The sequence below is a fragment of the Xiphophorus maculatus genome, chromosome 22 (genome assembly GCF_002775205.1).
Source record: "Xiphophorus maculatus strain JP 163 A chromosome 22, X_maculatus-5.0-male, whole genome shotgun sequence".
In the NCBI taxonomy this organism is placed as follows: domain Eukaryota; kingdom Metazoa; phylum Chordata; class Actinopteri; order Cyprinodontiformes; family Poeciliidae; genus Xiphophorus; species Xiphophorus maculatus.
The window spans coordinates 12521782-12536610 of record NC_036464.1 but is presented as its reverse complement, the minus strand read 5'-3'; the positions used below and the strand labels follow the sequence as shown (position 1 = coordinate 12536610).

The window sequence follows — 14829 nt, the reverse complement described above, 5'->3', positions numbered from 1 at the left end:
TATTTTATTTAGTATCAGGTCCAAACATAAATCAAAATCTGAACAAGAATTGAATATTATTAACATTTTGTACTGACGTTAGTTCGCTACACTAAGCGTCTGGAGATCCGAGCTTAGTTAGTTCTAGATTAGTTTGTTCGGGTAGCAAACAAACTAATCTAGTCACATTTCCAATTTTGATCAAGGTCAGCGAACACAACATTAACCAAATCTGCCATGCGCAGTCTGATGGGTGAGCAGCAACGGCAGGAAGTGTAGGACCACAAATTGAAATCTGTCAGTGCTGATCTTTGATTTGGACGACAGGTAAGAAAGAGTTTCTCAGCGATCTGGGAGCTATTTATTTGGTGTAAGATAAGAATATGTGTCTAAAAAAGTCGCCTTGTTAAGAGCCTATTTCTCCGTTTTAGCCTCGGTTGTTCTGCAGTACCTTGCCTGTGTTACGGAAAGACGAACAGCGACATCTAGCTGTTAATCCTGTGTACTACAGAGATTAACATTGCGAAGCAATGCTAAGGAAGTTGAACTCAGTCGATGTTCAGAGTTAGCTAAGCCTTTTACGGGACTGTATGTGCTAATTGAATTATTTCTCGTTTTAGTTGATTGTTCTACTCCTTTTTTCATGCAAACAATTTAAAAAGTCAACGTTGTGTTTGCAGCTCTGCACTGGCAATGGACTGGATTGGTTTCGGCTATGCTGCAGCCCTCATTTTTGGTGGATTTATGGGATATAAGAGAAAAGGTTAAACGTACTAATTTCATTTCTATTAATTTTCAATTTTTTACATTAACTTTTTGAAGACTTAATTAGCTACAACAACACTTAATCTCCTTTTGGGATGAATAAAGTATTTTTGAATTTGAATTTTCATAGAACTCCTTCTCAAAGTTATGTATTTTCTTATCCTCACTGTCTTTAAATGATTGCAGGCAGCGTGATGTCCCTGATTGCTGGTTTAGTTTTTGGTGGATTATCTGCGTATGGAGCCTATAACGTCTCCAATGATCCAAAAGATATCCTGGTGCTGTTGGGTTAGTATATATTAATGTTAATTGGACCTTATCTTGGCTAAAAAGAAAATCAAGAAAGCCTAATCCACACATACAAAGAAGTAAGTTTATTGATTTATGTTGTGTAATGAAGTGAAATGGCACAGTTAATGATTAATGAAAATGTGAAGAAGAGAAGCTGCAAAAATGCATTGAAAGCGAATCTGTCAATCTTTAGATCATCAAAGCCTCACAGACGAAACATGTTGGGTAACGACCAAGAGCCCTCCCAAGAGTTTTGCAACCTTATTACACAACATGTTGATGACTCTGTTTAGAGACCTTTAGGGTCTATTAAATGTACAATGCCTGTTGAAATGCTAGTCTTGCGACATAAACATGAGAAGATGACAAAAAATTAACCTTTTCCCAACTTATGTTACAAATATCCAATAAAATTTAACTGAAAATGAACAAATCTGGTAGAAATAAAATAGAAAAATGTTGTTTTTCAACCAAACTGTACAGTATTTATGTCACTTAGGGAATGGTTTGAAATTACGTAATTTTTACGTTATTACATTTTTGTTTTTTTAACATCGTAATAACCTATACCAATAATCATTTTATCAAGGCTATATGTGTCTGCCGAGAGCCACCAACTTCTCCATGAAAGATTTCTGACATCCAATGAAAATAATCAAAAGATTTGTTCAAGGGACAATGAACAATTGCAAAGAGCTTTTGAAAAACCTTTACAGTTTGAATGGAAAGATGGGTCAAAATCATACCTGAGCAATTCATGTGGGTAGTTTCTCCACAAAGGAGACATCTTGATACTGTCATTTTTACAAAAAAAACTGAATACATTTCAGCAAATGTGTTTAATATTTATGTGTGGAACTTATAAACATTTTTTGAGAATTCCATGAGGACGGCCTCTTCAGGAATATATTTACTGAGGAAAATAATATGTTAAGTACGTGTTTTCACTGTTTCATGTCAGGGGGTTTCTTTCATTTCACAAACTTGATTTTGGTCTGTGTTTCAGCCTCCTCTGGGTTGCTGGCAGTCATCATGGGAATGAGATACAAGAAATCAGGGAAATTAATGCCAGCGGGGATTATGACGGGCTTAAGGTCAGTCAGAATTGCTTATGTTGCAGAAAAGCTGATTTTGCAATGAACTGTTGAAACAAATCTGCTGATTTGCTGTTTTATTCTCTCTTTTTCAGTTTGCTGATGGTGTTTCGCCTGTTGCTTCTGACCATAATGTAACCGACCAAGCTGTACTGACCAGACTCAGACAACTCTTGACTCTCTACAAGCAAGTTTTCACAAAAGGAAGCCGTTCTCCCAAATCTGTATTTTTGTGAGTTTTTAAAAGGAATTTATTCATGACCTGTACGTGAGGCTGTGATTGTAAGCAAAATTATGCTAATAAACTCTAATTTACTTATTGCTGTGGCAAATATTTCTAAACACTGCATTTTTTTGTATTTTATATTTGTTAATAAAATGAAAATAAACATCAGAAATTTTAAATAATTGAAACTGTAGCCTTTAATTCTTGCATGTCTGCAATTGGGAAACAGTAAATAAGGAACTATATCTAAAATATTTGTAAAAGCACAAAAACTGAAGAAATTTGACTTGTACAGTGCATATTTTTTATATTAAATTTTCTAAAGGCCTGTGATTATAAACAAAAACACAACAGCCTCTGAGATGTCATCTCAAAACTTCTCCATTTATTTAGTTTACGCCTTTTTGAAAAGTTTCCACCAATCAACTCCTGTGAATAAGATTAGTTTTTCAGTCCAGTGTTATCAACAGAACTGCACCAGAGATGTTCACATGATTAGGTTTATTAGTGATTTCTTGATTAATGAACCAGATTTTGTTGGAAGAGAGTATTATGGAAAGGGTCCTGTGATGTTGAACACTTCCTTGACTGTCTTGACGTAACCTTCATCTGGCAACGGCTTCCTCTTGCTGCCCGGCTGCAGAAACCTGCTGATGGCTGGGATTTGAGTCATCCTGCCTTGGAAGGACTGAACAGGAAAATGCAAAAGAATAAATTTTTAAATTCAACACAGATTAAGTAGTGAAGACTGATGACTGGGGAGGAAAACAGGAAAGAAATGTTTGAGGCATTGTACTTTGCAGAAGAATTCACATCGCTTGAACTTTTGCACATTTTGTAACATTCCAACCAGAAACAATGTGTTTTATGAGATAAGATGGTGAATTGCTGTGATGTGAAAGGAAAAAAATGGTTTCCAAACACAAATCTGAAAACTGCATCTGCAAATGGAAAGAGATTTGCCCAACTCATCAACTTTTTGGCCTACATACAGATGAAGACTAACTATTAAACAAGCCATTAAACATATAATTTCAATACAGTATTTAAATGACACTGGAAATCTCCAGTGTCATTTCCAGTCAAAAAAATGTCTCCATCCAATCTGGCTGAACTTGAACTATTGAATGGGAAGAACGGGTCAGAATTTACATAAACAAAGATGGTGAGAGACATAGCCAAAAATTACTTGCAGCTATAATAGCAGCAAAAAATGTTTCTACACATTACTGACTTAATAATAAAGAAAGGTGATAAAGGGAGTATGAACACTTTTGCAAGACTTTGCAGGTCCAGTCTTACCTTGATGTTGGGAAATTCCTTGAGTATGTCAGGAAATTTCTCCTCCAGCATCAAAGTACATTCAACCAGGAGCACATCTGCAAGGCTTAGTTTTCCTCCCACCAGGTACACGGGTCCAGTAAGTGCCTGAAAAGTTATTGCTTTAATTACCCTAATTACGAATGATTTATATTTTTAAAAAGTGAGTTATTACAGCATACCTTTTCAAATACTGGCAGGTAGCGCTCTTCTGCTTTGCTCCGAATATTGTCAAGTTTGGGTTTGGTGTCTGTGACGAAGGGGAGGACCATGAACATTTCCATGTGATCCATCAGTCCCTCTGCATACATGTCGATCCTAATGGGGAAGTTTAAACGTGTCGAAAGATTTAAAAACCACAGAAACAAACAGATTTAGATTAGCAGGTGGTTCAGCTGGATCATACATGGCATGTTCTTTGAGGTCTTTTCCGTGGAGATTGTATTTCTCTGCGATGTAGTGCAGGATTGCTTTTGTCTGCACAAGTTTAAGGCCATCAATCTCCACCAGCGGAACCTGTTGAAACATGAGCGACCCCTCTACAGAGAAAATAAAGAACCAGGTCATGCAAAACACCACTCCCAGCAATAAAAAAAAAAAAAGACATACAATGTTCTCCACCCTTCATTTACAACAGTGTTTCCGCATACAACGCAACACATGCGGGTTAAAGATGAACAGTTAAGATGAAAAAAATTTAAATTTTGCATAGGTCATAGTCACATAGAGTCCATTATTATTGTCTAACCCACCATTCAGGAGTTTTAAGTACTGATCTCTGTTGGTCAGATAATGTTCTTCAAACTGTAAACACAAAGCAGCATAATGAGTCATTTCATGACAGTATCAAATATACTTTAGATGATTTAATATAATTGCCTTAACAAACCTCCACTTCTGCAACGGTAAGAAGCCAGCGAATTGACTCCATTTTCCCCCTTCCATTGAAATAGTGCAGAATAACTTTTCCAGACATGACAGCGGACTATTGAATCTATGTGAACGTAGAATAAAAAAGACAAAAGTGCAAAAACTTCTGTTTGACGAAAAAAAGCTGGACAGAGCAAAGTTAAAAGCTGCGAACTGGGAAGAAGACACTGTTGGTTCAAAATATAAAGAAGCAACAAAAAAAATGGAGGCGTGTACAACTCCTGAAGCCAGTGTGATTGGTAGAAATGATCCAATAGCAACATGGTACATTTACATATTACCGCAAAGCATCATGGATAAATGTCTTTTAACTATTATTTACAAATAAAGAAAAATAAGAATCATGTTTAGTATGATTATGTACGTGAAGTTACGTAAATTACAGAACTACACAACTAAAACTTAACAGTTAACTTAAACCGTTATGTATTTAGTAGCTTTTTCCTTCGCCTATATACAGGTTTCAGCTCTATCGTTCTCCTCGGATGTGAGGGCGATCTGGCTGCGACATCTGTCACCCCATTGATCGCTAGGGTTGATTCGGCTGATCTGGCTGGCTAGGCGGGTGTCCCCTTCCTCCCTCACTGCTCCATATGTGTCCCTCCCGAAGCTCTGCGCTCGGTGGCAGCGGACGACGTCCCCCCGCGGCGGACGACCATCCTTCGGTGTACCAGTAGCTGCGCTCCCCTGCTAGAACCTCCAAACAAGCTCAAGGCCAAAAGGAGAAACGTAGGGAAGTCAAGCTCCAAGCTTCAGACACATCCAAATGCGGCGCTGCACGTGGCAGTCTGCCTTACCTTTTAATGTAGTTTTCATCTTAATTTTGTATTCAGTGATGGAGTTATCATGAGTCATCACAGAGACTTGATGGATTAACTCTTAATTAACTCCATGTGATGTGTCATAAAAACACTCCTAAAGAGTTCTAAAGTGTCAAGAGTGTGAAAATGGGACATTTTTTGACACACAAAATGTTGTTTATTCTTAATAACTTTAGACTTAAAAAGTTTGGGTTCATTTTACTGTTGAAGCTGAAACAGATTTATGCAACATGGCGATTTATCAACACTAAAATTACAACATCTTTTTACTGAAAAACATGAACACAAAACAATAGTTGACTGTCAAGGCAAGGCAACTGTCATTGTACAAAATGCAAAAAGTAAAAAACAACAATTAGCCCAAAAGAAATCACAGTGAAGGTTTCATACCATTATAATATGCATATTATATGTTTACATGTGGGTAGTCAGCATTCAGGGTAACAAAACCGAGGCATAACCTCTGCAGTACAACAGCAGCTATAATACAGAGACAGTCAGACAGAGAGAAAGGGAAGGGTTGCACTCATGTTTTTGGCTCATTGCATTTCGTCATACTTTAAATAGTTTACAACTCAAAGCATTCATTGTACACCTATGAAACAGAAATTATTGCTGTGCAAAGTTTATATTTACACGCTTGGGTTATAAAACAACTAGGCCTACTCTTTGGAAGCAAAAGAGTTACTGAAGCTCATTTTTGAGCTCCATGGAGGCCACTAACGGTGTCCGTATTTGGCAGACCAGTCTGTTCGGCCGTGAATGCTCTGTAGTGGCGGGCGAGGATGCAGACTGGACGTGCTTTTGTTGGCTGTGGGCGCGTTGGCAGAGGGGTTCATCTGACTCCGACCAGACCGCCATGTTGCATAATCTATAACGACAGAAAATAAAAAAAATTCATATCAAGTAGATGCATGTAGCGCACAGCTTTCAGGTTTCCCCAGGTTGGTCCATCACCTTAAATTATGGTAATGCACATGAGAGTTTCTAGCTGTAATGTAACAAACAGATATTAGAGAAAGCTCACTTGATGCTGTTGCTTCCACTGATGTACCCTGCCTTCCTCTGTGGCCAGCAGAGCCACCGTCGTTTTTGTAAAATGATGGGATGTATCCACCAGGGATTGTATTTGTACCTGAAGATGAAAGACAAGAAGACACAAATTTATTTGCCAGCAGTTCGAGGCAACAAACCGGAAAAAGTTGGAAACAAAAGGGGGTTACCATGCGCTCCTCTGCTCGGCAGCGTTCCTCCAAAAGGAATACTACTGCCGCCCCAAAGATGGCTTCCAGTGAAATCCTTACTGACATCTATGGCCACATTCTTCTTTGTACTTATGCCTGAGGGAAAACAGTTATGGATCACTGCAAACTGTACTCTAACACATAAAAAGGGTGATGAACATGAACAGGCTGTCAGTGAGTTTTATCCACCAAAAATGCTGCTCACACCCTCCCTTCCTTTAATCTCTGCAGCTCCAGCTAGTTCTCCAGAACAGAGCCTGTCATGCTGCATGAATGCGAAGGTTAGTTAGAGTGAGCACAGATGATGGCGCATAAAACAATTTTTTTGTAAATTAGCACCACCATTAGCACACTGAGCAGTGCATACACAAGGATGTTTGTCAGCCAGCGCTAAGACCTTCCTCCCGGCTCTAATTGGTTATTTTTGACTGGCTGTGGTTTATTTATGAAACACTGGGAGAAGGAAGAGGAGCTCGATTTTTTCACAGATTATGTCTCATGTCACAACATGAACGTTTCGACAAAAATGTAAAACAAAAAAAGCATTGTTTTTAAAAGTTACACACTGCAGCTTTCAGGACATTATGCATTAAATTTAAATCCTATGTGAAATGTGCCCAAAACATTTAGGTAAGTTAACTTTAAAAGTTACTTGCCAACCAGCCTGTACTTAATTTACATAAAGAAGTTAAATGAGTTCAATAATAACTTTATTCGCCAATTGTCAGCTCTGGTAGTGCGTTTCTGCATCTACAGGCTACTTAACTTTAATGCCTTCAACTTGAGTGAACTTTATATCAGCTGTTGTTAACATCTGAAATCTTCAATTTCATGCTGAGCCTTGTTGAATTGACAAAACTCCATAAGTTAGAACACTGTTTGAACTTTATTTCACCAAGAAAACTATGAAGTTCTTTAGGGAAGAGATGTTCTTTCCATCTCGGGGCTGATTACGGCACAATAAAAAAGCATAATAGCATCCTAATTCCTCAACCCTGATCTGCAATAGCTACAGCTTAAAAGCTTCCAAATCTAATTTATAACTTCATATGAGAAATGTAACCTAATTTAAGATTTCTTCAGGTCCAACATTCTGATAATTACACTTAAGATCCTTTCAAAAGCAGCTACTACATCTAGAAGGGCAGCTTCAGATCACACCAGCAGGTATTTAAAAATCGTTTTATTACCAGGTAAATATCTAGACTGTCTCAGGTAGTGCTGCTTGGCTGAGGCGGTTCTCGACGGCTCCTGATAGGCTTCGGTCTTGTTCAGGTTCAAGGGTGTGTCTTCTTTTCCACTGGGTCGACTGTAATCCAGAACATTTCCGTACCTGTAAGGGGGAAAAGTCGAGAGCTGCTTGTATCTAAACACGCTTTATGTTTTCTACATACGAGGGAGCTGGTGAGTAAATCACACGACTGCATCTTCACCTGCTCAGAGCGTCCTCTCCCTGCCTCCGCTTCTCGGAGGAAAAGTTATTTTTCCCCAGAATGCTCAAAGAGGACAGATCTCTGTCTTCATAGTTGTCCCAGTTGTCACTCTTGAGGTGTCCCGTGCCGTGTCCCCATCGCCGCCGCCCTCCTCCCTTTGGCTTCACCTGGTAGTTGAGAAGGTTTGCGCCGCCTGTCTCCTGCTGCCTTGGCTAAACACAGATATCAGCAACATGAGATGAACAAATAACCACATCGGATCTATCAATCAAATTTTGTGCATAGCACATTTCAAAGTGCTTTACATCATAAAAACGCAAAAATAAAAGTCACAAGAATAACAGACAGTCAAAAATGAGATCCCCGTAACAAACATTACATTTTGTCGAGTGCCATAATCAAAATAATCAACACACATCAAATATATTGGTCAATGTTCAAATGTTTATGGATCGAAAGCAACTCTAAGCAGGTTGGGTTTTAGTCTTGATTTAAAGGACCTCAGTGTTTCAGCTGTTTTGCAGATTTCTGGAAGTTTGTACCAGATTTATGGTGCATAGAAGCTGAATGCTGCTGTTTCTCCATGTTTGGTTCTTTGGAGCAGAACAGAACCAGAAGACCTGAGAGGTCTGGAAGATTGATACAACAACAGATCTATAATGTATTTTAAAGTCTTTTCTCTGAGCTACAGAGAACTGGTACAAGGACTTTACAATTAGGGTGATGTGCTCCATCTTCTTGGCTTTAGTCAGAACACCAGCAGCAGCGTTCTGGATCAGCTGCAGCTGTCTGATTGATTTATTAGGCAGACCTGTAAAGACACTGCTGCAGTAGTCGATGGAACTAAAGATAAACACATGTATGAGCTTTTCTAGCTCTTGCTGGGACATGAGTCCTTTAGTCCAGGAAATGTTCTTCAGGTGATAGAAGGCTGACTTTGTAACTGTCTTGATGTGGCCCTTAAGGGTACCATCACCACACCCAGATTTCAGGCCTAATATGGTAAAATCTGACCAGACAGCTCACCTTGCTCTGCAGACTCTTGTCGACGATGTAAGGAAGGTGACTCTGTGGCATGACCTCCGTCTGCTCCGGCTTCGGTATGTGCTTGGGCCCCGTGTGCCTCTGGTAAGACGCCGCCTGGGAAGCTGCTGATGCAGGGGGCGGCGCGACCTGCTGGAGAGGCCTGGAGGGTGGGCAGTGCTGGTTAGAAGGTGGAGGCTGGGTGGGGGGCATGGGCTTCAGCAGTAGGAGAGGCTGCTGCTGCTGCTGCTGCTGCAGAGGAGGCTGCAGCTGCACTCGACCCGGCTGAGGTCTGCCCTGCTCCAGGATCTGCTGAGGGGTGCCCAGAGCTTGGCCCACGTGGAAATACGAGTACCTGAGAGACTGAAAGGGGTTTCAACCAACAGAGTTAACTTTTGTTCAGATCGTTTGGCTGCAAGAATGGAAGATGGTGGGCAGACGGTACCTGAGCAGAGGCCGGCCTGTTCTTGGGGTCCCACTGAAGCAGGTCCGTCATGAGACGGATGGCGTCTGGACTGGCGTTGGGGATCAGTGTCTTCAGGTTGCTGGGAACGCACTGAGGCCAACGGAAGTTCATGGCGCTCGCCAGCTGGTATCCCTCGGGCCAATCAGTCTGCAGGGAGAAGCCACAGTACATCTTTAATTATAGACTTCCACTGCAGCTGGGTTCATTACGGAAAATAATAACTCTTGGTCACGGTTCCATGAATAAGAGATGGGTTAAAAAAGTCGCTCTTCCCAACTCCATTATAAAAACTATGAGGACAAAACAATGTTGATCTAAACTTAGAGGAGCAATAAATGCTTTTAAAAAGGCCTAAACAGCAACAGGAAGCTTGTTGCTGGTTATAAAAATCTATTTGACTTCATCAGAAAAGAACTTAGGAAAAAATATATCTGTTTATTGTAAAGTACTACTATTATTGGTAATAGATTTATATGTAATTCAGGTCATAATCATTAAAAATAAACTGTCTTATTTGGAAAAGTTGACATTAAAGAAATTCTCAATGATCAAAAAGGGACAACATGTTGGTGCCTAAGTATGAGCTTATTGGTTTATCAATGAATCATTAATAAACATATTAGGTTTTAATCTAGAAGCAACTTAATTAGGGCAAAATTTTAGAATTATTTTCCGTCTGCTTTTAAGGTCTTATGCCTTCGTCCTGATGCTGTGCTTTAATATTTGTTAGCATTAATGCTTAGTCATTCCTTGAGATGTTTTTATGTCGCATTAAACATAACTTTTATATCATATTCAACATAACTTTTATGTCATATTCAACATAACTTTTATGTCATATTCAACATAACTTTTATGTCACAGTCAACATAACTTTTATGTCATATTCAACATAACTTTTATGTCATATTCAACATGACCTTTCTCTGAACTTTTTCACCAACAATTAAAATTGGAACAATACTTTAGAATGAATATTGTCTTGGAAAATAAAACGTTCGCTTATTTACTGGGAAGAATGAACTGATGATGAAGGTTTCTGAGTAAGTGTTATACTTATGGAACTGATAAAGGAGTTTTCAGTGAAGATTTTTTTTCTTCTCCTTCCAACTGAAACTCCTTTGAACCAGGTTTGATTTTGGGACAGAGGTACCAAATAACCAGAGATGGGAGAAACTTAGAGAAACTCCCTACAGGAGAGAGATGGGTGGAAGCCACCGTGTACGTGACTGATAAGATATAAAAGGGAAACTGTATGTGTTAAGTTTCACTTCTTCTTCCTTCTTCTCTCTTGCTTTTCTTTTCTCAGACGCTGATATTTACTCTGATTTTCTAAATAAAATATCTAAAGACAAATGCGCATTTCTCAGATTGATTCAGTGTATCGCTCTCTCCCAAAACGAAATAGATTTTTCTTAAACAATATGAAAACAAGCTTTTTTTTTGTTTTGTATAGATTTTTGATCTAAATCAAATGTTTCTGTTTCCTTCACCAATTATTACCTTCTTTGGCGTACCCAGGACTTGGCAGATCTTGAATATGGTATCCACTTCACTGGATCCTGGGAACAGAGGCCTGAGTGTGTAAAGCTCAGCCATGATGCAGCCGATCGCCCACTGGTCTATGGGTGAATTGTATGATGTGGACCTGAGGAGCACCTCTGGAGCTCGGTACCTGGTTAGAAACACCATGGCAACTAAAAACCTGAAATCCTACTAATGTACAATAAACACGCACATCATTTAATCTCACCATCGAGTTGAGACATAGTCTGTGTACGGCGGTCGAGATCTGATCTCACGGGCGAGCCCAAAGTCGGCGATTTTCACCAGCTCTGGGCCCATACACAGGAGATTTTCTGGTTTCATGTCCCTGTGGAAAAACCCTGACAGACATCGAGAGCAGAACTCATCAGGACTGAAACAAGAAGTGCGCTTAACATTAAGCTCTGGTTGTAAAAACATACCGTGCTTATGAATGAATGCAAGTCCCTGCAGGATCTGAAACATTATATTCCTAACAGCCGATTCAGGGAACAAACGTGTCCTGCAGCAAGACACAAAAGTCAAGAAATTGTTAGGATATATGAAAATTTACAAAAGCTCTTTAAATATTTGGAAATTTTTAAAGAAAGAAACGAAAATACTGACCGGTCTTTCATCAGCTGATACAAATTCTCCTTCATGTACTCAAAAATGAAGTACAAGTGATCATTTTCCCGGATTACCTCCTTGAGTTTGATCACATTAGCATGGTTTAGTTTCTTCAGGGACTGAAAGAATAAAACGATGCAAAAAAAAAAAAAAACAAGATTTAAAATATGTACTTGAAACTAAATAAATCCAATCATGCTGGACAATGCAAACAGCTTTATTGCAGCACATTGAGTAGCACGACCTGCGGCTTCTGGATAAAACAAGAGCAGAGTAAGAACACTGTGTGATTTAGGGGGTTATTGCTGCTGAAGAAGGATTTTTGCTTAAAATTCAAAAAAGGAAAATCATACATAAAACAACTTGAAAGCAGGGTGAATGCACTGGGTTCATGTATTTAACATGCTACATTTTAGGAAGGAGGGGAAAGTGAAAGGGACTCTAACAGTGGCATGCTATGGCTAATCTACATAGCATTATTTTCTTGAATTTGCTGTTGATTTGCTGTGCTTTGGGCGGGCCAGCGGTTTTTGTGAATTTAACAGCTCACTAGAATCACCTGCTGCTCTGAGAGCTGGGGTGAAGAAATTTGGACTCTGACATTTTGAACTGGCGTGGAAATAAAACAAGAGAAAAGTTTGGGTTACTTGACAGCTGAGTTACTAACATCTGAGTATAACATGTAAATCGTCACATTTGGTTTTCATCTTAAAGGCAGGACAATTGAAATACTGAAACCCAATCAAAATACAGTGAGAACACGAGTACGACCCTGTATTCTTTACATATACATTTCTGAGATTTGCAATCTATTTCATTGATCATGTTTATTTTGCTGTTGTGTCTTTTTAGGATTATTTTTTCTGAAAACAAAAATCTCAAAGTTCTGCCCACTCAGTTTTACTCTAAGGGGACTGTCCAGGTAAGCAAACAAGAACGTTTCACCTCTAATCCAAACGGATTCTGAACATGGTTGGAAGTAACATGCTTTTGCTTTCAGAGAGAAGTGAAATAAGTACTCTATGTAAAACTTTAAAAACATATTTAACCTAATTTAACCTAGAACTTTAACCTAGAGCTAACATAAATATTGCTTTAAGTTAATAATTCCTTAAAATTTATTAAAATTACTAGTTCCACTGGCAGATTATTTTCCTTATAATCTGCCATTGTAAGACATAACTTATGCCTTGTTAGAAGTTAAATGATCTGCCAGTAGAACTAGTACTTTTTAAAATTTATGTTAAGAAATATTTTTTTGCATATACAAAAGATTATTAAAATAAACAAATTCCACTTAGCACAAAACAGGTCAATAATTGTTAATTATACATTGAAATCCCACACATTTTTTCTGGTTTTTAATTATATAAAACCATTGTTATATGGTTTTACAAATGTCGGCTTTGGTATTCAAACATCTAAAACATGTCCAATATAAACTTACCTTGACTTCTCTAAGGTTCATGCATTCCTCCCAGGAGTAAAACTTTCGTTTCATTCTGAAAAACAAATGTTTCTGTTTGATTAGTTTGAGCTCAACACCTAAATCCTTTGTATTCATTAAGAACAATGATATACCACAGCAGAAAACTAGAAAATCTGTAACAAGTAAAACAAAATAACAAAAAAATCCCATAATCTCTACAAGCTCACTTCTTTATGGCAACAAGTTCCCCTGACTCCAGACTGCGACCCAGGATGACAGAGCCATAGGTGCCATCTCCAAGCTGTCTAAGGGTGGTGTATCTATTCATTGTGCTTGTACTTCCATGTTATCCTTTGGAAGGAGTGTAGCGCAGATACTAATTAGGAGGAAAAACACTTGTGTTCCCCTTCTACTGCTGAATGCAACCAGATTTTTCTGTGGCAACAGCAGAAGACGTTCGGCTGAGCTGGAGTGTTCATGATGTCAGAAATTTGTTTCCTCTGAGCTGAAAAGCAAAGGAAAAAAAAAATGAAGCATTCAGAATTACGAGTTTATGTTTTGCAAGAAATCTGATTGAGAAATGTAACAGATACAAAACACGTATTCACCAATTAACTTAAAGGCAATTCTGTAACTTTTTAAGAAGACAATGTACCTGAAATAACACAATATTTCAAACGCAGTTTCTTCGTTATCTCAGGTACAGACAGTGCTTTGCAAAAGTATTTATACTCTTTGATCTTTTACATTGAAACCACTGATTTTATGTGACAGACCAACTTATTGCAGCATAATTGTAAAGAAGAAGGAAGAAATCAAAAATAAATGAAAGGTGCAATTTTTGGCAATTTTTCTGCAGTTATTGCAAAAAAAATATTTTAAACTCAGTTGGACTGAGTGGAGAATGTCTGTCAACAACATCTTCCAAGTATTGCCACTGATTGGATTAAGGACTGGACTTTGACTGGGCCATTCGAAAGCATAAATCTTGTTTGATCGAAATCACTAAACCCCAAGTTCTCTTCAAGTCCTGCCTTGTATTTAGCTCCATGCATCTTCCCATCAAAACAATGTAATGCATTTGTAGCAACCCAGTTGACACTCAGCTGCTTCTGCTAACCTGGGAAGCACCGTTAACTTCAAGCTAACCGAGCTTGCTACCACAGCCTATTAAAAATTAAAAATTAAAAAGGTTAATCGCGGCAAACACGTTAAATAATCGGCAATCGTGCTTTTTGTGTCGGCGGTGACCGAACAACGGGCCAACCCTGCAGAGAAAACTGAGGGGGAGAGAAGAGGGTGGCGGTCCTCCTGACTGACTCAAAATAACATGAGACCAAATAATACTCACCCTTCCCGTGTCGAAGCGATAACAACACATAGCCAAGAAAATGCAGTTAATGTTTAACTTATCGCTAACGTCAGCAGTTTTTTAAAAATAAGTTGCACTGTTATACGACACCCGCAACCAGCCAGCCTTTGCACTCAGCGAGAATTAACTCTCAGCAAGGCCATTTCGTCAGCGCTCGCCATAATCTCGCGTTGTTACAGTAATTTTGTTTTCTGACAACAAATCACGGGCTCTCTGCAGGCTTCAAGCAGGCGGAAAACATCCGAGATTTAGTAGACCATGAACAACGAAAACATGCCAAAT

The 14829-nt window shown here is 38.8% G+C and overlaps 3 protein-coding genes across 5 annotated transcripts; 1 reads left to right on the top strand and 2 right to left on the bottom strand.

Moving 5' to 3' along the window:
* Window positions 1–195: 195 nt before the first annotated feature.
* Window positions 196–2534, top strand: tmem14a (transmembrane protein 14A). 3 transcript variants are annotated; one of them, XM_005811883.3, is made up of 5 exons: window positions 196–306; window positions 660–742; window positions 931–1032; window positions 2042–2129; window positions 2225–2534. In XM_005811883.3, the coding sequence occupies exons 2-5, from the start codon at window positions 673–675 to the stop codon at window positions 2265–2267; spliced, it is 303 nt and encodes a 100-aa protein (XP_005811940.1). In that variant the 5' UTR covers window positions 196–306; window positions 660–672; the 3' UTR covers window positions 2268–2534. The 3 variants fall into 3 exon arrangements, with proteins under 3 accessions (XP_005811940.1, XP_023183645.1, XP_023183644.1); XM_023327877.1 differs by lacking the exon at window positions 196–306 and adding an exon at window positions 464–567; XM_023327876.1 differs by lacking the exon at window positions 196–306 and having other exon boundaries at window positions 522–742.
* A 184-nt stretch (window positions 2535–2718) lies between these two features.
* LOC102220455 (glutathione S-transferase-like) lies at window positions 2719–4814 on the bottom strand. The gene is made up of 6 exons (XM_005811882.3): window positions 4565–4814; window positions 4428–4479; window positions 4082–4214; window positions 3858–3993; window positions 3658–3783; window positions 2719–3043 (listed from the first exon to the last, which is right to left on the bottom strand). The coding sequence occupies exons 1-6, from the start codon at window positions 4649–4651 to the stop codon at window positions 2906–2908; spliced, it is 672 nt and encodes a 223-aa protein (XP_005811939.1). The 5' UTR covers window positions 4652–4814; the 3' UTR covers window positions 2719–2905.
* A 794-nt stretch (window positions 4815–5608) lies between these two features.
* Window positions 5609–14722, bottom strand: ick (intestinal cell kinase). The gene is made up of 14 exons (XM_005811896.3): window positions 14527–14722; window positions 13403–13680; window positions 13194–13248; window positions 11744–11865; window positions 11560–11639; window positions 11346–11478; window positions 11096–11267; window positions 9572–9739; window positions 9130–9489; window positions 8104–8315; window positions 7861–8003; window positions 6650–6766; window positions 6454–6561; window positions 5609–6297 (listed from the first exon to the last, which is right to left on the bottom strand). Exons 2-14 carry the CDS (start codon window positions 13501–13503, stop codon window positions 6146–6148), a joined length of 1923 nt encoding a protein of 640 aa, XP_005811953.1. The 5' UTR covers window positions 13504–13680; window positions 14527–14722; the 3' UTR covers window positions 5609–6145.
* Between the last annotated feature and the right edge of the window lie 107 nt (window positions 14723–14829).

Coding starts and splice junctions, on each gene's coding strand:
- tmem14a (XM_005811883.3), top strand. CDS start 673: ATGGACTGGATTGGTTTCGGCTATGCTGCAGCCCTCATTTTTGGTGGA. Junction 743..930: donor TATGGGATATAAGAGAAAAG/GTTAAACGTACT, acceptor AAATGATTGCAG/GCAGCGTGATGTCCCTGATT. Junction 1,033..2,041: donor AGATATCCTGGTGCTGTTGG/GTTAGTATATAT, acceptor TCTGTGTTTCAG/CCTCCTCTGGGTTGCTGGCA.
- LOC102220455 (XM_005811882.3), bottom strand. CDS start 4,651: ATGTCTGGAAAAGTTATTCTGCACTATTTCAATGGAAGGGGGAAAATG. Junction 4,480..4,564: donor TTACCGTTGCAGAAGTGGAG/GTTTGTTAAGGC, acceptor TTGTGTTTACAG/TTTGAAGAACATTATCTGAC. Junction 3,994..4,081: donor GACCTCAAAGAACATGCCAT/GTATGATCCAGC, acceptor CTTCCCCATTAG/GATCGACATGTATGCAGAGG.
- ick (XM_005811896.3), bottom strand. CDS start 13,503: ATGAATAGATACACCACCCTTAGACAGCTTGGAGATGGCACCTATGGC. Junction 13,249..13,402: donor GAACTTGTTGCCATAAAGAA/GTGAGCTTGTAG, acceptor TTTGTTTTTCAG/AATGAAACGAAAGTTTTACT. Junction 8,316..9,129: donor ACAAGAGTCTGCAGAGCAAG/GTGAGCTGTCTG, acceptor ATCTGTGTTTAG/CCAAGGCAGCAGGAGACAGG.